The sequence below is a fragment of the Pimephales promelas genome, chromosome 2, assembly GCF_988280905.1.
Source record: "Pimephales promelas chromosome 2, fPimPro1.hap1.1, whole genome shotgun sequence".
Taxonomy (NCBI): Eukaryota; Metazoa; Chordata; class Actinopteri; order Cypriniformes; family Leuciscidae; genus Pimephales; species Pimephales promelas.
Genome location: NC_142770.1, coordinates 3003960 through 3025951, shown reverse-complemented (window position 1 = coordinate 3025951; position 21992 = coordinate 3003960). Strand labels below are relative to the sequence as shown.

Sequence of the window (21992 nt, the reverse complement as noted above, 5' to 3'; positions counted from 1 at the left end):
GATGTCGCACATCTAAAGACTACTTTTTGACCACCTATAGTATGGTCTACAAAATGATGGTACAAACATTCATTGTTACCAAATTGTTGTTTTCTTGCCCATCTAGTCTCATTTGTGCGTTTGCTTGATTCCTTGGTGAGGGTAAGTTGATTGCAGTAATTGATCTTAATTTGGGAATGCAGACAACATGCTGAAGCTAATGTCACTAACTGATGTTTCCACAAGCCTTGTTAAATTTTATTGTTTAATTTTTTTTAAATTGGATTTTGCTAGAGGTGCACGAGGCATGATTATTACACAATAACAATGATCTGCTATTTGCTCTCACGTTTGCCTGCTGATTCATTGCTTGAGCATGAGTTGTCTCTTTGTTAAAATATTTTTGCCAACATATATTTACTAACACATTTATATACGATTTAGGCATGAAATTACAATCTTTTTTTTTTTGGACAAAAAAAAATGACATTAAATAAAAAGTGAAATTTTTATTTTGAGAAACTTGTGAGCATTCATTCTTGTGAACTACAAAAAACAACAGTTATTTTGAAATTAGTTATTTTTATCCCTGAATTTCCTTATGAAGAGGTAGCATGTGATGTTTCAGATCCCATACGGTGGCGCAGTGGCAACCCATCATGCTTTTCATTTCTTTGATTTGGTTTTGGATGTCTTAGTTTTAGTTTTGGCGCTTGGCTTAGCCGCAGACTTCTTCTTCAGACTCACTTCCACTGGATAATGATCACTGATCTCCAGGGCCTGCCATCATATCAATATATTATTCACTTTATACCACATTAAAAAAAAAAAATAGATATGCATTGTGATGAATATACTCACCATTTCCTCTGAAAGTTTGTAGGCTTCCTGGAAGTTAAACGGCTTGGCAGATTTTGGCACAACAGCTTGTAGCATGTCTTTTTTATACACCACAATTCTAGAAAAATACTTGCCATCAATATTTTTCAAAGCTTTGCATGCAGATTGACCTGCCATTTTATGCATTTAGTCTTCTAGTTACATCTAAGCTATGATTTGCTCATCTTTAAATCAATAGTGATAACTTAACATTCATACTCTGAAGTGTATCAATGAGTGTTTGCAGGAGAAATCCAGTCATTTCAATTGGAATCCATTGGGAATTTGGTGCGATGGCGACAGATTTCACCACATTTTTCTCTCATGTTCATGTTCGTTCGAAAGCGCCGTACTGACCAATAGGTATCTTGGTTAGACAATTTAGCTTTTTGCTGAAAATGCGCCAATGTGACCACACATTAATAACACCATACCCAGACAGCAAACTGACATTGAATTTTGCTCATCGAATTAACGTTGAACCAACCATTCTTCAAAGCTAAATGAAAATTGGTTTGCTTTCATATTTGATTTCAAGTTGATTTTCCGTTAGTTTTGAAAGAATGACGCGTCTGACGTTGGTTCAACGTTAATTCGATGAGCAAAACAATGTCAGATCAACGTTGTTTCGATGTCATGTTTCCACGTTGATTCAGTGTCAGTTTGCTATCTGGGTATCTAAACTGGGAGCGATTACTGAAAAATATTCTGTATTTCCAGATTCAGAAACATGAATATTTGTATTCTTGTCACATGTGCGTTGGGTTTCCAACACCAAGTCCAAGCCTATTCATTTCAACCCCCAATGTACGAATTTAGCATTTTAATCAATAGCACTTTTTTTGTAAACCTTCTACGAAATTACTTGGAGTATCGCAATAATATCGTATCGTGAGATCAGTATCGTGATGCGTATTGAATCGTGACATGGGTATCGCTACACCCCTAGGGATTATAATCAGCTCTATTTTCTTTTGTCGCATTACGATGCCCACTAGCGTCCATTGTTGACGAGATGTTAAGTGTTTTTACTTATGAATTCTTCATTTTTAAACAGATTAAAGATGAGTAAATGATTGATGATTCTCGCCTCACCTGTCGTAGGTGTGGTCATTGGACTGTATGACTGTGGTGTCAACATCGTCATCGATCAGCCAGTGGAAATCGGGATCGCTGCGGATTCTGATGGCCTTCATCTTCTTCTTGGAGACGTAGGCGCCGTCCGCATTGAAGTCGCCAAGGATCATGACGTTCTGTGGGACGGTATGTGTGATTTTACTTTCAAAGTCGATGTTTGGTTAAATTTAGACAAGGATTGCTTTCCCCATCAGATAAATGTCCTTGAGGTTGTGTACATTCACACAATTGATAGACGATTTAGCCCCCCAAAAAACTTGTAGGACATTCAGCTATACATTTTATCAGTACGCGTTCCTGGTTGTAAAGTGTTAAACTCACATCCGTTTTCCATTTATCTTTGACGTGCAAAAACACATCATATAGTTCATCCAGTTCCTTCTGTGAGTCTTTGGGTTTTGTGTGAACAGGAATCAGCACCAAATCTTTCAGCACTGGAAAAGACAAACACAATTGACTAGCAATGAGCACAGGTTGTTAATGTGATCCAATTCCTGAAATATTCACAGTCATGTAGGAATATGCAATTATAATGAATGGGTGAATAACAGCTTTAGTTTTGGTCTGTTTCTCAAATGAGTTGTATGGACCTCATTTATGAAATTTAAAAGTGCGTTTCCCATTCATTCCCACATGAGGGTGAGTAAATGATGCTAGAATTAAATGTTTCATTTTAAAATTTCACTTGTAATCTTATAATAAATCCATGCTTCCTCTTGCTGGAGGTTTTTGAGTCTAGACTCCAGAGTTGTTCCAGAAATTAAAGTGTATTTGTCCACTTTAAGGTTTATAAAAGGTTATTTCACCCAAACATGTTGTCATTAATTACTCGTCCTCATGTCATTCCAAACCAGAAAGACTTTTGTTTATCTATTTTTTTAATTAAATCTGAGCGATTTTTGTTCCTCCATTGACAGGCTACGCAACTACCACTTTGAAATCCATGTGAACTAAGCCGTTTAGTCCAATGTTTCTGAATAGATTTAATGGCTTTATATGATAAACAGACTGAATTTAGGCTTTTATAAACAAACATTGATCAGGGAACAAAAACAGAAGCTCAACCGAACCTGTTTAATGCGTGAGAATTAATTTTTTGTGAATAAAAGCCTAAAATAAATCTGTTCATCATATAAAACGATAGAATCCCCTTCGAATATTTGGATTGAACCGCTTGATTCATATGGATTCGTTTTACAACTTTTTTAAGGCGTCAAAGTGGTAGTTGCGTAGCTGTCAATGGAGGGACCGAAATCTCATTAAAATAATTAAAGTCTTACTGGTTTGGAAAGACATGATGGTTGATGTTGAACTCTCCCTTTAACAGAAGCTGATTACCTGTGTGTTTACACTTGAAGCGCAGAATGAACGGCTCTCGAGAGAAAGCGTCCTCGTCGCCCACTTGATTGTCTTCATATTGGTACGTGTCGACCAGTTCAGCCTCGTCTTCTCTAGTAGATATTATGAACCAAATAGTTTTGTTAGTGCCATATGAAAGACTGTTCTTAATTAAACATCTTGGTTCTGATTCAATTAAAGGAGTAGTTCACTTTAACCTTCAAATGGTCTTCGTTTTCTGTTTACACTTCTGGGTTTCGGGGTCTATATGACCCCAACAATTGATTGAGTAATTGTACAAAAAATATACATTTTTAATCATACAAATAATATATCATTTTTTTTTTTGTTTACTTCTCATCTATTCATTAATGCTGTGTTTTTGGAGATATAAAGTACTTTTGTATCCATATACCACACAATTCCTCAACTACACCATTAGCTTGCATATGAAATATAATTTTTTTATGATACATTGCATTTATGCTCTAGTACTAGGCCTTCATTTCTGTGTAAAAATTTTCAGATTTTTTTTTTTTTTTGACACATGAAGAAAATATATTTAGTTTTTTTTTTTCACATTTCCCATTCATTTCAATGTGGGGTCATATTGACCCCGAAGACCAGAAGGGTGTAAACATATTTTTTACAGACCTTCAGGACAACCGAATCAAGCCCAGTTTTTTGTGTGTGTGTGTGTGTATAGATAGATAATGTATGAAAAGTCACAAAATCTTATTCCAATAAGATGAAGGGAACCTTTTTTTTATTAAGTAAAAGGCGATTGGGGTCGTATAGACCCCATGACCCGATTGAGGGCTACAAAAAAACTTTTGCTGATAATTTACTCACCCCCATGTCATCCAAGATGTCCAAGTCTTTCTTTCCTCGGTCTAAAAGAAATGAAGGTTTTTGATGAAAACATTCCAGGATTTTTCTCCATATAATGGACTTCATTGGGAACCAAACAGACAGTTTCATCAAAATGAACGAATCTTTTTTCGAGTCAATTCGTTCGTTGAATGAACCAAATGACACGAAAAAAGATTTGTTCATTTTGATGAACGAGTTTGAACAGGAGAGTTACGAGTGCTCATCACAGAACAGAGCAAGGAGAGCATTTGTGCTTATAAAACTTAAACTTTGTTATTTATTTATTAAATGATCGATCGTTTCGCTAGATAAGACCCTTATTCATCGTCTGGAGTCGTTTAAAGCCCTTTGAAGCTGCACTGAAACTCTCATTTGGACCATGAACCGTTTGGTCCCCATTGAAGTCCATTATATGGAGAAAATCCTGGAATGTTTTCATCAAAAACCTTAATTTCTTTTCAACTGAAGAAAGAAAGACATGGACATCTTGGATGACATGGGGGTGAATAAATTATCAGTTTAAAAAAAAAAAGTGAACTACTTTAAGCTTTTTACCCCAGTTTTTTATTCTGAGAACATACCAAGCACTGTACCTGTAGAAACAGACAAACTGCTCCTTATAATGAGTCCGTCCCAGCCGGGAGCTTCCCTCCATAGTGAAGGGACGTTTCTTATTCGCACTGTGGGAGAAAAAGCGAGTTAAATTTCTGATTTTTTTAAATAGTGTTAATCTCTGACGGTTCATACAGACCCGGTGCTGTTGAGCTCCTCCAGGAATTTGACTATGGATTCTCCCGATTTGTCCACGACCTCCAGCATAATGATTACACTGTACCGGGAGAAGATCTACAGGGAAACAGTGTTGAGGTCTATGTTTTTTACTATGTCATTTTATTGAACAGTCAGATCATAAACTCACCTTAATGAGGTATTTCACAACGTTTTTGTCTGACAGCTTGCTGGCACCCAGCCGTCTGATGTTGAAAGATGCGATCTTCATTGTGTCGACCTACGGAAGACCAGAAAAACAAGTTTCATGACCACAAACGCTTCAACCGGCTGCATGTTTTCAGGTCTGTTTGGCCCTTCCTGCCAACTCTTAATCATTTCTATATCGTTTTCCTGTCGTAAATCGTCAAAGGAAGTTTATCAGACAATTCTAGGATACATTGTTCGCACACAGGCAAGACTTATAGACCATAAAGATCTGACGTGTCAGTTTATGCAGGAACACAGCAATTACGACAGAGACAAAGGGAAACCACAGTGAGTTTCATTTTGAGAGTTCGAAAACAAAATGCACTTACAAAGTTCCATTTGGTTGAATGAATTAATCAAAGAATTAAAATGAGCTCCAATACACAAGTATGAAATTAAAAAACAACATATTAACACATTCAAAAAATGTCGTCTATATACTTTTTTACAAATATGTTAGATTTCTATTATTAAATGCATGTGATGTGCTTTAAATATTTGCATTTCTTTTAATATAAACAAACAAACGTGATAATCAACTCTTACCAAAGCTGCTTTGTTTACTATGAGGTCTCGACTTGTCTTCCTGTGTTGGCCGTTATACTGCTAGTGAATAATTAATGATGGCTCTGCTCATTCAAAAACAGGCCATGCCTACTTCCTCTTTACATCAGATAAAGTTTCTGTCGCACAGATGTCTCGTAAAATGGAGAATCTGTAGAGGCCACGCTAATTGTTTCCAGCATGTCTTGAGACATGTAAATGTATAGCAGGCTTGACTTGGGGGATCCGCATAGTCAAGCAAGCGCTTTTTGAGTGAATTTACATATCTGAAACCCCACCCATCAAGATAATGGTGCAGTCCAGACTCAAGCCGGGAGAACATGTCAGAAACACTTGTTGAGAATATTATATATAAATATAGAAATTAACTCTAAATCAAACCACAATCTGAACTCTCTAGTGCGTAAATGTAGTGAAATATTATTACTCGGTACTTAAAGGAGTAGTTCTCTTTTAAAAAAAAACTTTTGCTGATAATTTACTCACCCCCATGTCATCCAAGATGTCCATGTCTTTCTTTCCTCAGTCAAAAAGAAATTAAGGTTTTTGATGAAAACATTCCAGGATTTTCTCCATATAATGGACTTCAATGGGGTCCAAACGGTTCAAGGTCCAAAAGAGAGTTTCAGTGCAGCTTCAAATGTCTTTAAACGATTCCAGACGATGAATAAGGGTCTTATCAAGCGAAACGATCGCTCATTTAATAAATAAATAACTAAGTTGAAGTTTTATAAGCTCAAATGGTCGCCTTGCTCTGTTCTGTGATGCGCATTCGTGACTCTCCTGTTCGAACTTGTTCATCAAAATGAATGAATCTTTTCCAGAGTCAACTCATTCATTTCGTTCATTGAATGAACCAAATGACACGAAAAAAGATTTGTTCATTTTGACAAACGAGTTCGAACAAGAGAGTCACGAACGCGCATCACAGAACAGAGCAAGGCGAGCGTTTGTGTTCATAAAACTTAAACATTTATTTATTTATTTTTTAAATGAGCGTTTCGCTTGATAAGACCCTTATTCATTGTCTGGAATCGTTTAAAGCCCTTTGAAGCTGCACTGAAACTGTCTTTTGGACCTTGAACCGTTTGGTTCCCATTGAAGTCCATTATGTAGAGAAAATCCTGGAATGTTTTCATGGGTGGGTGACATGGCTGAGTAAATTATCAGCAAAAGTTTTTTTTAAAAGTGAACTACTCCTTTAAATGTATAATACAAACAGTTTAAAATAAAACATGATGTAAAAAGTCTGGAAACCCGAATTTCCCGCCATTTCCCTGACATAATTTTTTTAACAGACATCATATCGAAACTGTTGTTTACTGTAGTCATATTTCACTTCGCCATGGAGGCACTGACTGCAGTTCAAGCGGTAAAAACAACACAGCGCCTGGATTGTCTGGGCATGAAATCCATCCCAACGACATTTATGAAAACAAAGAACTTCTCAAGTTGAATGCAACTACGGTATGTAGAGAGTGACTTAACTTCATGTTATAATTTAACCCAACATCCACTTTATCCACCGTCCCCATTATCAACAACCTTCAGAACTAAGGCAGTTTGCATCCTACACCTGACTGACTGACTGAGACATCCTTTTTGCTTTTTTTGCCTTTTCTTTCTTTCTTAGTAGATTCCTGTAACGACCGTGCCATTATTTCTCCTCCTTCAAGTGTATTTTTAAACCCTTTGTGCCAGTCATGAGGATGAGTGAATTGAAACTTACCTGCGATCTTCAGCTTTCCACTTCCGAGTGAATGTTTGCCCTGGGGGAGGGACTGTTTTGTTTATTTCCGCGTGTCCAACCTGGACATCCCTCGAAACAAAGTCACTTTACTGGTTCCTGCGACTAGCCAATCAGGTCACAGGTGTCCTGCTGTTTTTATGAATCATTACAGTCCATTTCTTCAGTGCATCCTCGGACCAGTGCTTGGGTAAGTTCTTAAATCCTAAACTTGTTTTGGTAACACTTTATTTTAAGTGTTTCTACATGTACGTACTATAGTAATAACAGTAATATGCACAATTACAACTTACCCTAACACTGTAAAAAAAAAATATTGATGGTTTAACTTAAAAAAGTAAGTAACCTGGTTGCCTTAAAATTTTAAGTTCATTGAACTGGAAAAAGTGAGTTAATACAACGAAAGAAGGAGACTAATTTAACCATCAGAAACTCAAAATGATATGCTATCTGAACTAAATAAATTATTTTAGTTGATTTGACAAAAGAAAAAATGTTGTGATTACTACACTGTAAAAAAATATTGTTGGATTAACTTAAAAAAGTAAGTAACCTGGGTTGCCTTAAAATTTTAAGTTGATTGAACTGGAAAAAGTGAGTTAATACAATGAAGGAGATTAATTTAACCATCAGAAACTCAAAATAATAAGTTATCTCAACTGAATAAATTATTATAAAGTTGATTTGACAAAAGAAAATATGTTGTGATAACAAATCTTTGAAAATATTTTTTACAGTTAGTACATTAATATTACTCGGTGCTTATTTAAGTACAACTTAACAATGTCAACTTAAAAAAAAGTGTAACACTTATTTATTTATTTTTTTTAAAGTGTCGGGAGCATCCCAGAATCAAATCTCAGTTTCAAACTTCAACTGTTTTTGTATTCCTATGATGCTTAAAATTTAAATTTTTGAATGTAAACTTTTTTTAAACAAAAGGGTCTTGTTTTTCAAAATTCAGCGGTTTTTACATTCCGACTATGATGCTTAGAATTTAAATTAAATGTTTTGGAATCTAAACTTTTTAAACAACACACACATCATAGTCAGTTAACCCCTAAACTTGTTCCGGCTTGTGCGGTGTTGAGCGAGATGGAATGTGAAAACACACTTTAGTGTCTTTTCTTCTTAAACCATGAGTGGAATCTATACATCCACCATCATCATAAATATGTGTTTGGGTGGTGTTGTCATGTCCATGACAGATGGTCACCAGAGTGCAGATTTAATTTAAAGGCGGTCTTCTCCTCAGTAATGTCTGACAGCTGAAACTGCCCCATTGAGAAACCCTCGGGGCACATGAGAGCCCATGCCCCCCCGACCCCGAGATAGTTTCACACAGATCTGCTCTAGCTTGTCCTGTTGCATTTGTGAATGTGATTTGTATTTAATGTCCGTGATTAAATTTACACCTTTTTTGATTAAGACGGGATTAAACAGATTGTGTTGTTCGACCATTTTGACGAGATTATCTTGTCTGGTGATCTCTTTGTAAACTGCTTCTTTAAACAGGCTCTTTCTCTTGTCAGCATGTAAAAAGATCCCGAGAACACAACAAACAGGATTTTTCACATTATTTGTTGGCTAAAGGCCATTATAGATGGAATTGCCTGATTTTCCACTAAGGTTGCAAATCTCTTTTATTTCATGTTTAACAGGCATCATGAAGGTCGCTTCGTTCAACGTCCAGAGATTTGGGAAATCAAAACTGTCTGATCTGGCCGTGCTGGAAACCCTGATCAAGGTAGTGTGATTTTACCATCAATCATTGGATTTAAATGACAGATGCTTTAGTTTTAGTTGACGGTAATAACCCTGATCAACATGACGCCCATCCACACCTACAGAAAATACAGTCACATCCCATTTGATAGTGAACTCCCTCTTTGGATGAGGCTATAACATGTTCTTAATCTTAAAGTCTGATAATCCTTCAAGAGAGGAGTAGCTTGTATGAAATGATGACTTGTATTTCTGCAGATTGTGTCACGCTATGACATCATCGTCATTCTTGAAGTGGTGGATTCTAGCGGAGCTGCAGTGGATCGTTTTCTCAAAAAGCTGAATAAGTGAGTCAAACAGGTGTGTGTTTTAATGAGGACAAAAACATATTATTAGATGACTGTCCGCTCTTTAACAGGTCCAACAAGAGAGATCCTTACAAGATGGAGATCAGCACACGCCTGGGAAGAGGGAATTACAAAGAACAGTTCATGTTCCTTTACAGGTAACGATGTTGAAGTTACAATAGAGCATTAGTCAGGAAAACGCCTGAAAACAAACACCGAATGTTCCCCAAACATTCCCATCTTGTTCATGTCGAGGCCACAGAATAAAAATATCAAAAAGGTAATTGCGCCATAATTTTATCTCACAATTCAGACTTTTTTTATCGATGATATAAAGTCGCTTATTCTGAGAAAAAGTCTTTTTTTCTCTCAGAATTTGACTTTATAACTCACAATTGTGATTTTATTCTAACTTTAAAACTTACCGTGCAATTCTGAGAAATGAGATGTTAACTCGTAATTGTGAGATAAAAAGCCGTATGTATCTTTTTAAAATGTTTTATGAACTCAGGGAGTTTATTTTGTGAAGTTGGAAAGGGAAAGTGTACAGAACATTCCCTATTGGTTATTTGTAGGTATTTCTATAACCAAAAACTACGATTCACAGAAAGTTCTTGGTTTTCGATATACTATGGTCCTTATGGAAGATAATTATAATATTTGCGACTTTATAACACATAATTGCGAGTTTATTTCTCGAAATTCTGACATATTTGTTCAGAATTGTGAGATATAAAGTTGCAATTGCAAGTTATCAGGCCAATTCTGATGGGAAAAAAAAAACTTTTCCCCCTCAGAATAGTTTATATCTCACAATTCTGACTTTATATCATGCAATACTGATTTTTATAACCTGCAATTTTACATCAATCAATTCTGACTTTTATATCTTTTATACTGTTTAATTGTTTACAGATTATACAAATAGAAATACCCCACTTAACTACATGATCTGTTTTAAATATAAAGGGTCAGCATGGTGGATTTGGTTGGTTCTTGCCAATACGATGACAAACAGCCTGGAGATGAAGATGCTTTTGCCAGAGAACCTTACGTTCTGCGATTCAAGTGTCATAAAACAGGTTAAGTACAACATATTATCTCAGCGTATGTGTGTGAATCATATTTTCACATTTTTCCTGTATTGTGTAATCTCTTAAAGGGATAGTTCACTTTGAAATTAATTTTTGGTATGTTTTATCTTACCTCAAGGACGTCCAAGATGTAGGTGTCTTTGTTTCCACAGTAGTTTCAATTTTGATATTTTTAGGTCAAACCGTTGTTGTCTATCAGTCATATAATGGAGGTCTATGGTCACCACCTCAAAGAGCTACACAGAGAAGTCCAAATTAAACAAGATTTAATGACTCGTAAATGTAAGTACACATTGATGGCCTAAGACACGAAACGAGCGGTTTGTGTGAGAAAACTAACAGTATTTATATCGTTTTTACCTCTTGTAATCATAGCCATGACAAAATGATCTGACGGCACGGGCGCAGGAAGTGATCGCTTGCGCGCCGACGTCACTCTTTGTTTATACAGAGATTTCGGAAGTTTTACCTTTCACTAAACCTTTTTAGATATACGGGAAACCGCAATGGAAGACGATTTCGGTATATCTAAATATGTTTAGTAAAAGGTAAAACTTCCAAAATCTCAGCGTAAATATTGAGTGACGTCACACGCAAGCAATCACTTCCGGCGTAACATTGAACTGATTCAGTTGGACATTGAACAACTGATTCAGATCACTTGGATTACACAAGGTAAAAACGATAAATACTGTTCGTTTTCTCACAAAAACCGCTCGTTTCGTGTCTTAGGCCATCAATGTGTACTTACATTTACGAGTCATTAAATCATGTTTAATTTGGACTTCTCTGTGCATGCTTTTTGGTGGACCCCCTTAGCCTCCAGTGTATGAATGATAGACAACAACGGTTTGACTGAAAAATGTCAAAATTGAAACTACTGTGGAAACAAAGACCCCTACATCTTGGATGCCCTTGAGGTAAGATAAAACATATCAAAAATTAATTTCAAAGTGAACTATCCCTTTAAATCCCATTTGACAATCCAAACAGCTTAAACTGAAATGTCACAGGCTGAATTGCATTAATCCCGTGTTTTTATGAGGATACAAATGATTGTAATTGCTGTGCTCGTGTCTCTGCAGTATTGAAGGATTTGGTGCTGATCCCCGTCCACACAAAGCCTGAGGATTCAGTGAAGGAACTCGATGAACTGTACGACGTGGTTCAGTTTGTCAAGAAGAAGTGGAAGACTGATGTATAACAATACACACTATAAAACCTTTATGGCAATCAACCATTGGCTGATCCATTAGAGACTCAATATACTATATGTGACCCCGGATCACAAAACTAAATGCGCACGGGTATATATTTATGGCACAACAATCGATAAAATATTTCGGTTTTAAGTAAAGATCATGTTCTATGAAGATATTTAGTAAATTTCCTAGCGTAAATATATAAAACTTTTATTTTTGCGAGTGGATACACCACAATTGCGCAAATATACACAATTTTAAATCCTTCAGATTGTTAAAGTTATATTTTGCCAAATTTTGTCCTATCCAAACAAACCACACACAAATGGAAAGATTATTTATTCAATTTACAAAATTGACCCAAGTGACTGCTTTTGTGATCCAAGCTCACATATTTTAGGCAATGAAAAGCCATGCATTTTTGATTGTAAATGCTTACAACATAATACAAAGTTTTTCAAACATATGCTTATCTTTTACAGAACATCATGATTTTGGGGGACTTCAATGCAGATGGTAGTTATGTGTCTGATAAAGAGATGAAAACAATCCGCATCCGCAGTGACGAAGACTTCCATTGGCTGATCAAGGATGACGTGGACACCACAGCCAGCGCACGCAACGACAACACTTACGACCGGTGAATAATCACATCGTACAATAGACATAAAGTAGGATTATATCATTGTTATTAATAACACATGTTCACAGGATTGTGGTTTATGGAGACGACATGCTGAACGCTGTTGTGGCAAATTCTGCAAAACCATTCAACTTCCAGACGGCCTTCAATCTGGAAGATGAGGATGTAAATATTAATTTTTATTTTTTATTTGAACTTACACCACGGCTTATCTAATCATACTTACCATCAAACATGAGTTAATGTATTAACTAACCATGAGAAATACATTTATTACTGTATTTGTTAATCTTTGTTAACAATAGTTAATACAAATTAGCTGTTCATTGTTTTTTCATGTTAGTTCATATTGCATTAACTAATGTTAACAAGATTTTAATAAAGTATTAGTAAATGTTGAAATTAACATAATTTTTAGTTAATGTTAACTAATGTACCTTATTGTAAAGTGTTACTGATATATTTAACTTACAGATTTCTTTTATTAGTATGTTCCTAAAACATATTTAATCACACTTAACAAAGACACGAGTTATTACTGTGCATTTAAATAAGTTTTTGTTGTTATTGTTGTTTTAGGACTGGTTTATTAATAAGTTCATAAAACAAATTGAATGTCTTCACAGGCACTGAAAGTGAGTGACCACTATCCAGTAGAGGTGGAACTGAACAATAAACGTAAGACACACTATACATCAGCAAAATAACTAAAACTTATATAACGAAAAGAAACAATAACAAAAGACGTGTGTGTTCAGGTTAATCAAAGAGGATTGAACATTTGGAGACATGAAAAGTGTGACCAGAGAGCTGAATATACAGATGGATAGGCTTGAACAAACAGTTGTTTACATGAGAATTTACACTTGAAATGTTTGGATATTATAGAACTGTGTTGTCGTGAGCTTTGCGAATTCAGACATTAAACATCTGAAATTGAAATATAAAGTGCCAACAAAAAAATGATTTGATGTTGCCATTGTTGACCCAAATCATAAGTTGGTGTTTTGAACAATAAATCACATTCATTTCTTCCCAGACTTCTTGATTTCTTCTCAACCTATGGAAAGAAAACAAAGGAGAAATGTTTATTGATAGAAAGATGTTCTATATTAGACATTAGACATATTAAAGAATGATTGGTTTGTTTTATGTCTTACTTAAAGGTCCTTCTGAGCAGCCTTGGCTTTCAACTGTTCCATTGCTTTCTGTTTCTTTTTCGGTTTCTGTTTCTTTTTCAATATGTCCTCCTGTAGTTTGCGAATAAAACAAGGAATGGGTGCAATTCAACAAGTCATTAAATGTACAAAGCATTAAAACAATCCAACTTTAACAGGAAGGTAAAATTCTGATTAGTCTAGTACACAACAATGTTTAATACATAAATGTAGAGTTGATTAATTCTGGCCCTACCATCTGAATGTGTCTGCAGAACTTGAGACTTCTCCGACAGCGTTTTCTCCTCAGAAACAACATTTTCCCCATCTTTTATTGAACTATTTTGCTGCGCCCGTCGGGATTTCTTACTGTAGCCCATTTTCTTCAAAGCTCTCCGTGTTGTGCGTTCAGAGATGCACTTTTGCACACCTTGTTCGCAACTTGTGGTTATTTTTGTGTCTTTTGCCTTTTTATCAGCTTGAACCTGGCTGGCCATTTTCCTCTGACCTGTTTTCCCACGGAACTGACGCTCACTGGATAACGTTATTTTCTCTTTTTCGGACCATTCTTTGAAAACCCTGGCGATGGCTGTGTGTGAAAATCCCAGTAAATCAGCAGTTTCGGAAACACTCCGACCAGCCTGTCTGGCACCGACAATCATACCACGATCAAAGTTGCTTAAATCCTCGTCGTTGGCCATTTTCTTCTGCTCACCGTTTTCGTCCGCGCGCGGCTCCTCCATTGTGCGGGTGCGCGCTCACTCTCCTAGGCCTATGTCACACTTCCTGCTTTCGGAACGCGGAGTAGAGATACAGAACTTCCGGTCAACAGTATTTCTCGATAAGGATTTAGATTATCAGCCCTAATGTCTAAACCATCCGAGGTCAATAGTATCCAGCTGCAGACCCGCAGCACACCAGTTTCAGAACCCCAGCGCCAGAACCCCAGCGCCAGAACCGGAAGTAAGGGGCGGAGTTACGTTCTAACCAACACCAGCGCCAGGAACGTAGGTGAGGGGCGGAGCTTAGGTTTGAAACCTAATAACGCCACCTAACGTAATTTGGAGGGTATTTTCCTCTACGTATGTATGTTGTTATACTACATTACAGTACAATACGGATTTTAAAACATTGATTTTGTGTAATATAATTGTATATTTTTCAGTTATTCGTTTCATTGTATTATGAGTTATTTCCTGATCATGATGGTGAAAAAATAATACTTGAAACTTATGGGCATTTTAATGTATAACAGCAGTTTAATAATTTTAGCTTATACATACGTGTAGATTTAGGAAGGTAAGACCTTTGTTTTTTTTGTTTTTTTTTTTATATTTTATGAGTTAACTTTGTATAATAAAGCTTTGAAAGATATAGCCTAAAACAAGACAAGCATTGGAGGTTTTCAAAATTATACACAATTTGATAACTTATGATTAATTTTGATAATTTATGTTCTATTTATTTATTTATTTATTTATTGTGTTTACAAGAATCTTAAATTGTTTTGATATTGAAGATATGTATTTGTAAGATGATTTTGATTGTTTAATTAAAAAACGCATGGGTATTTTTTATAAAATATACTTTATTTCACAAGAACATGTGCAGCATGCATTTTTCGTGTAAAATAATAATGTCAAAATCTAAAAAAGAGATAAATTCGGCATTGTTTTGTTAAAAATCTATACAAAATGACCAATTCAACCCAAGCTAGGCCTGTTTTATCACAACAATCTTATAAATTTAACTTACAATGTATCAAATGAGGAACTCACTCTCAGGCCCGTTTTGTTCTTACATTCTTGCTAAAACAATTATAATGCAATAATAATAATTCCGCCCCTCCCTCACTTCCGGTTCTGGCGCTGGGGTTCTGAAACTGGGGTTCTGAAACTGGTGGTGCTGCGGGTCTGCAGCTGGATATATCTCTCGAGATCCGAGGTAGACTGACTACGATCTATGAGGTTGTGAAACGAAGGTTTTTGCTCCTGTTGAAGCTATAAGTTCGCATGAAATCAACCTTGTTTTAAGAAAAAAACATGTTTTATCCGCTATCTTATGAAAAAAAAGAAACTACACTACCCAGAACCCTAAGCGTAGCAGCAACGTCTGCTGATTGGTCCAACTCGCTGTTACCATAGTAACGTTTACCTTTACTGGCGAACGGCTAGAGCTACCCGCGCTTGTTGTTGTAGTGTACCGGCGGCGGGTTGCTCTGCATCAGGACGTAGACAGCCATACTTCAGCTTTCCCGCTTTTCCACTAGAGAGTTTTCACTTACCATCCGAACCACATCGTCGTCATATGTGACTTCAGGCAGGTTGCGGAGAGATTTGGTCCAGCAGTATATCGGATTCCACTATTATAAAAAGCTAACCGAAAGAGCGTATTCCTACTAAAATACGTACTTCCGGTCATCCTCAGCTGTCGTTGGTTCGTGTGTCGTCATATTTTGACGATCTTCGCCGAGTTTTGCCAAACTTAGGCCTACTTCCCAGATAGCAAACTGACATTGAATCAACGTGGAAACGACGTCTCTCATGACATTAAAACAACGTTGATTTTGCTAATCGAATTAACGTTGAACCAACGTCAGACGCGGCATTCTTCAAAGCTAAATGAAAATCGAAAATTGGTTTGCTTTCATAACGTTGAAACAACGCGTTGATTTCATGTTGATTTTCCGTTAGTTTTGAAAGAATGACGCGTCTGACGTTGGTTCAACGTTAATTCGATGAGCAAAACAATGTCGGATCAACGTTGTTTCGATGTCATATTTCCACGTTGATTCAATGTCAGTTTGCTATCTGGGTTATTACTTACTTCATGTGGCAAATTTGTATTATTACCAAGGGAATCTTACAGAGTGGACTCCTTTTTAAAGAAAACGTCCTAAAATAAAAATTTATGTATCATCTTGACTAATTTTAGCTCAGAGATGAGCTAATCAGAGCTGAAACTAAATGTTTTTCCTATTTTGTTTACAAAGATCAACTTCAAAATCCATTTGGTATATTTGAGCTGTTCTGTTACGTCGACATTATAAACTACTTAACCATAATCTTGAGAATGAAAGATTTTGTTTAATATATGCGTTGCTATGTTCTTCAAACATGAACGATATTGGAAATATTCAAAGTAATAGTCATACACACCATTGTACCGGTATATTTGTTGTCGTTAAAGGAATTTAAACATTCAAATCCTATATGTTAAATTCAATTTTAAATTATGCTTTTGTGTGTGTGAAAAGTAGAGATAAGCTTTATAATGACACCACAGCTTTCAGTGTTTCATCAGGACTTGAAAATATTAAAGGAGTCTTAATTACGCAATGCTGGACCCAGTATCAGGTTTACAATCTTAATCACACTTAACATAAAGACATGAGTTACTGTGCATTTTAATAAACAAAGTTGTTTAATTTGAGGACTGGTTTAGTTAGTTCCTAAAACAGATTGAATGTCTTCACAGGCAGGCACTGAAAGTGAGTGACCACTATCCAGTGGAGGGGGAACATAAGACACAATGCATCAGCAAAATAACTAAAACTACATAACGAAAAGAAACAATAACAAAAGACGTGTGTGTTCAGGTTAATCAAAGAGGATTGAACATTTGGAGACATGAAAAGCGTGACTGGAGAACTGAATATACAGATGGATATGCTTGAACAAACACTGCAGCGATTGAGTTGTCTACATGAGAATTTAAACTTGAAATGTTTGGATATTATATAGCTGTGTTGTCATGAGCTTTGAATATGTTTAAAAAAATCCAAGACATTAAAATCTGAAATTTAAATGTACAGTCATCCCAAAATTTATTCCTTTTAAAGTTCTTTACATGAGAAATATAAAGCAACTAAAAAAATCATTTGACATCGCTATTGTGGACTTAAATCATAAGTTGATGGTATGAACAGCAAGCAAATATACAATGAAATATTTATTTCTTCCCAGACTTCTTGATGCCACCTCCAGCTGTGGAATGAAATCAAAGGAGAAACTTTAAAGAAATATTTTAAACATTACATTAATATACCATAAAACTGCATTTAAATACACATACAACAGGTGGCTTTATGTGTCTCTTACTTAAAGGTCCTTTTCCAGCGGCCTTGGCTTTCAATTGTTCCAATGCTTTCTGTTCCTCTTTCTGTTTCTGTTTGAAAGCCATGTCCTCCTGTAGTTAGTAAATAAACCATAGGATGAGTGTGTGCAATTCAACGGGTCAAGAAAATGTACAAAACATTATCTCAGTGTTTATGTAAAACACTTCAACTGAAACCCCACTGAACTCACATCGTCCACATCCTTCGACTGCTTCTTAGGAGCCTTGAGGGGTTTCTTTTTACCTCCTGCGTAAAGAATAAAAAAAAATTAATATTGGAACCCATAATAAACTGATCAAAAATAATTAGTTTTTTTAAATATACATTGTAATAAAATAAAGGCCCGATATTCGTTCATTAAAATGCAGTTAAATGTCTCAATACAGATAAAGCAGATATCATCGTGTAACGTTACAACAAAAAAACAAAAATAAAAATCGACGTTTATAATCTATAAAGACCGGACATGATCGGAAAATTGCGTTTCTATTAGCTACTACGTCGTACAGAATCAAACGGTCATGTTTATGTGTTTAATTTTGATTAATTTTACCGTCTCTTCCAGACATGTTGCTCAGATTGTTTAGCTAATGCTTTTTTCCGCGCTGTCAGGACCCCAGCTGTTACCCGGATGTAGTGCGCCCGTCTTGTGCCTGAGAGAGAAGAGAGTCTGATTCAATCAGGCGAATCGATTCTTTAGGTTGGTTCGTGTAACTGAACTGGTTTTGATTCATTTGAGTCGTAGTGTTCCCAGAAGATTAGATGGTGCGTTATATATGTCAGTCTCACAGGTTGTGTGCCAAACGAACATATATATTTTTTGTTTTTAATGGCTTGATAATGCAATCGAGTGACTTACAAATGCTTTGAGAATCGGTTCAATTGAATCAGTAAAAAATGAACCTGTTCAAAAGAACACCAGTTACTGCCTGAAAGAAATGCGCTCATGCAGCAAGATGACATTTCAGGAAATTTGACAGGAGGTATTTAATGTACTTTTTACAGTCTTCTGTAAACATGAGGAAATAGCGACCCGAGCAGAAAGAATCGTTGGTGTGTTGTTTGTTTATGCCCTGAAATGAATTGAGTTAAAACTGTAAAAATTATTTGCCGAGATTAGTCTTTTCATTCATTAGTTCGACATGTATGTATGTATGTACATATAACAGCGTCTTAGTTACATATTTTTGCGGTGTAATTAACTTTTGAATTACCAACATAGAAACTTTGTTTTAAATCTTGTGTTTATATGTTGTGTAACTGACCTTAGGACTTTATATTGAAGCCCAAATCAATCAAGTTTATCAGTCATATTTTATCATTGTTAGCATGTCTATATTATGTATTTACTCCCAATAAAGTGTCATCTAGCCTAGTGCAAATGCAAAGTTCATTTTTGAGCTAGAAAACAACATTATTATTGTTTTAGGAACACTGATTGCACCTTGTGGATCATTTCATGAAGTCAATGTATTTATTCTTACAGGTATTATATTTGACGTGTGTGTAATATCTCACATATGAGGCTCTTCAATGAGGTTCAGAGGGAAAACTGTGTTTTCGAGCAAGTACGTCTCCACATGTCTCTACCGACACCAGCTGTCTGTCCCGGTCCAGTGGAACCTCCACAGAACTTATTGCACACAGCAACAAAGCCCGAAAGATGAGCCGAATAAAATGACGTCTGTGAAAGAGCGCACAGCATCTGCGTTGACGTATGCTGGAGAGCTGGGGAAACAATGGGGCCGAAATTTGGTGAAAACCACTACAGTGACCGTCAACTACTGGTGGGAGCGCTATGAAGAGTTTGTCGGGCTTAATGAAGTCCGAGATGCTCAGTCTAATGTCACAGAGGTACACATTTGACAAATGACCCCAAAAAAGATGCACTTTTCACTCATGGATTCATTTATATGTCAATATAATGTGATTTTTATATTGCTATCAGGCTGAAAAGGCCTTCATGATCGCCAGAGGAATCGTCAGAGAAGCGCACACCAGCCTGGAGGCTCTTCAGGTCCGGCTGAAGGAAGTGAGGGACCGTTTGGACCGCGTCTCTCGTGAAGAGGCACATTATTTAGAGTTAGCCACATTAGAACACAAGCTACTGCAGGTGAGGTAGACTGAGTAATGTACAGTGCTGCATTGATTCCTTTAAAAAATGGTGTTCTTCTGCTCATCAAACCTGTATTTATTTATTCAAAATTTCAGAAAAAAAACAGTAATATTGTGAAAAATTATTCCAATTTAACATAATGCTTTTCTATTTTAATATACTTTAAAATAGAGTTTATTTCTGTGATGCAAAGCTGAATTTTTAGCACCTAGATAAATCATTATTATGTGCTGATTTATTATCAATGTTTGAAACAGTTGTGCTGCTGAATATTTTTTTATAACCTCTGAAACTTTTTTCAGGATTTTTTGATGAAGAGAACATTTTTAAAAAAGGACAGCATTCATTTTAAATAGATTTATTTTGTAACTATGTACAGTACTGTTCAAATGTTTGCGGTCAGTAATTAATACTTTTATTCAGCAAAGATGTGATAAATTGAAAGTTTAGTAATATTAAAAGTTTACATTGTTAGAAAAGAATAAATGCTGTTCTTTTGAACTTTTTATTTCTAAAAAAAAAATCCTAAAACAGGATCACAGGCTTCAAAATAATAGTATCAAATCATCATATTAGAGTGATTAATAAAGGATCAAGGAGTAATGAGGATGGAAATTCAGCTTTGATCACATACAAATAAAAAAAAAAATCTATTATAATAGAAAACCATTATTTTGAATTGTAATAATATTTCACAATATAACAGTTTTTTTTTCTGTATATTTGATCAAATACATGCAGGCTTGATGATCATAAGAGACTTCGTTCAAAAACATTAAACATAGTAATGTTTTCAAACTTTTGACTGATACCGTATTGATTGCACTTTAACGTTATCGTTAACAGGAAGAACGGCGCTTCAGAACGGCGTACGAGAACGCAGAAGAAGGCGAGCGAGAGAAGTTTGCTCTCTTCTCGGCTGCGGTCCGAGCAAGCCACGAAAAAGAAAGGACCAGGGCCGAACGTACCAAAAACTGGTCCGTGATTGGTTCAGTGTTGGGCGCCGTCATTGGTGTGATGGGCTCCACTTATATAAACCGGGTGCGTTTGCAGGAACTCAAGAGCTTATTGCTGGAGGCCCAGAAGGGACCAGTGAGTCTTCAGGAAGCCATTAAGGTCCAGGCCAGCATGCATAAACTGCAACAAGACGAACTCAGCAATCTCATCGACTCCCTCAGGGAGAGTGCGAAAGGAGGCGTGGAAGATTCGAAAACAGTCAAGAAAACATTCGTCCCGCCAGCGACTGCCATCGTCGCGACCCCAGCATCCAGTGCCTCAGAAGAAGCGATTCAAGAGATTCTCCAACACAGCCAACATGCCCGAGGGCTCATGGAAAGCCTGAAGCCACAGCTGGAGCAGCTGGAGGATGGCGTCGGGAAGGTCGGGACGGAGATACAAGCGGTGAAGACCACCCTGCAGTCTCGGACCTTGGAGAGGCCGGTCATTCAAACACGAGACACTCAGCTGTTTGTCTGCGACACAGAGATAGTCGTTCAAGGCCTCGGTCACACTGAGAAAAGACTGGAGGCGCACATCAACAAAACGAGTCTGTACAATACAGTCCTGACCTGTGCTGCGTTCGCCGTGACTGTGCCAGTTCTGTACATTATGTTGAGATGAACTTGACAAGTGTGCAGGCACTTAAGGGGCCAATACACTATGATAGTAATGTAACTAAAGAGTACAATTATTGCTCACGGATGTGAAAGATTAAATATTGTCAATACTAAGAATCAATGTTTTATGTTCATTCTTTTTTATACTTTAGGTAATGCTACATTGGTGGTGGTTGAGGAGATTCCCCTTTCTATGTGAAGCATCTTGCCCAAAGTGCTGAATAAATAATTACTTATTACAAATTTCCAAAAAAAAAAAGTCCTTTTCACATAAGAAACAGTTTTTAAACTGTGAAAATCGAGTTAGTTTTATTGTAAACTAGTAAAATATGGACTTAAATGTATTAACTGTGGACTTAAATACCCAGGGCTCTTGCGTGTCTCGTCGCTGTTGATTCAATGGCTTATTTTGAAGCAAAAGTGATCGTTTACTGTCAAATTGTGCTTTGTCTAGATTTATTTTTCTAACAATCTTACGAA

General features: G+C 36.3%; 5 protein-coding genes across 7 annotated transcripts; 2 read left to right on the top strand and 3 right to left on the bottom strand.

Annotated features, from left to right (window-relative positions):
* Positions 1-473: 473 nt before the first annotated feature.
* Positions 474-5209, bottom strand: dnase1l4.2 (deoxyribonuclease 1 like 4, tandem duplicate 2). Its single transcript, XM_039682840.2, has 8 exons — positions 5126-5209; positions 4958-5052; positions 4800-4886; positions 3334-3446; positions 2317-2429; positions 1954-2111; positions 841-937; positions 474-759 (listed from the first exon to the last, which is right to left on the bottom strand). The coding sequence occupies exons 1-8, from the start codon at positions 5204-5206 to the stop codon at positions 646-648; spliced, it is 858 nt and encodes a 285-aa protein (XP_039538774.2). The 5' UTR covers positions 5207-5209; the 3' UTR covers positions 474-645.
* A 2337-nt stretch (positions 5210-7546) lies between these two features.
* Positions 7547-13546, top strand: dnase1l4.1 (deoxyribonuclease 1 like 4, tandem duplicate 1). 2 transcript variants are annotated; one of them, XM_089121611.1, is made up of 10 exons: positions 7547-7685; positions 9157-9242; positions 9479-9567; positions 9639-9725; positions 10537-10649; positions 11747-11859; positions 12346-12503; positions 12575-12671; positions 13133-13184; positions 13265-13546. In XM_089121611.1, exons 2-10 carry the CDS (start codon positions 9162-9164, stop codon positions 13267-13269), a joined length of 795 nt encoding a protein of 264 aa, XP_088977737.1. In that variant the 5' UTR covers positions 7547-7685; positions 9157-9161; the 3' UTR covers positions 13270-13546. The 2 variants fall into 2 exon arrangements, with proteins under 2 accessions (XP_088977737.1, XP_039538772.2); XM_039682838.2 differs by having other exon boundaries at positions 13133-13546.
* Positions 13200-14639, bottom strand: LOC120486711 (uncharacterized). Its single transcript, XM_039682841.2, has 3 exons — positions 13920-14639; positions 13667-13756; positions 13200-13566 (listed from the first exon to the last, which is right to left on the bottom strand). Exons 1-3 carry the CDS (start codon positions 14404-14406, stop codon positions 13562-13564), a joined length of 582 nt encoding a protein of 193 aa, XP_039538775.2. The 5' UTR covers positions 14407-14639; the 3' UTR covers positions 13200-13561.
* Positions 14640-17459: 2820 nt separating this feature from the next.
* On the bottom strand, positions 17460-18455 carry tma7 (translation machinery associated 7 homolog). Its single transcript, XM_039682842.2, has 4 exons — positions 18334-18455; positions 17971-18026; positions 17764-17851; positions 17460-17649 (listed from the first exon to the last, which is right to left on the bottom strand). Exons 1-4 carry the CDS (start codon positions 18347-18349, stop codon positions 17615-17617), a joined length of 195 nt encoding a protein of 64 aa, XP_039538776.1. The 5' UTR covers positions 18350-18455; the 3' UTR covers positions 17460-17614.
* A 158-nt stretch (positions 18456-18613) lies between these two features.
* ccdc51 (coiled-coil domain containing 51) lies at positions 18614-21626 on the top strand. Of its 2 annotated transcripts, none has more exons than XM_039682833.2 (4): positions 18614-18763; positions 19267-19634; positions 19729-19893; positions 20743-21626. In XM_039682833.2, the coding sequence occupies exons 2-4, from the start codon at positions 19314-19316 to the stop codon at positions 21514-21516; spliced, it is 1260 nt and encodes a 419-aa protein (XP_039538767.2). In that variant the 5' UTR covers positions 18614-18763; positions 19267-19313; the 3' UTR covers positions 21517-21626. The 2 variants fall into 2 exon arrangements, with proteins under 2 accessions (XP_039538767.2, XP_039538768.2); XM_039682834.2 differs by having other exon boundaries at positions 18705-18833.
* Positions 21627-21992: the final 366 nt, after the last annotated feature.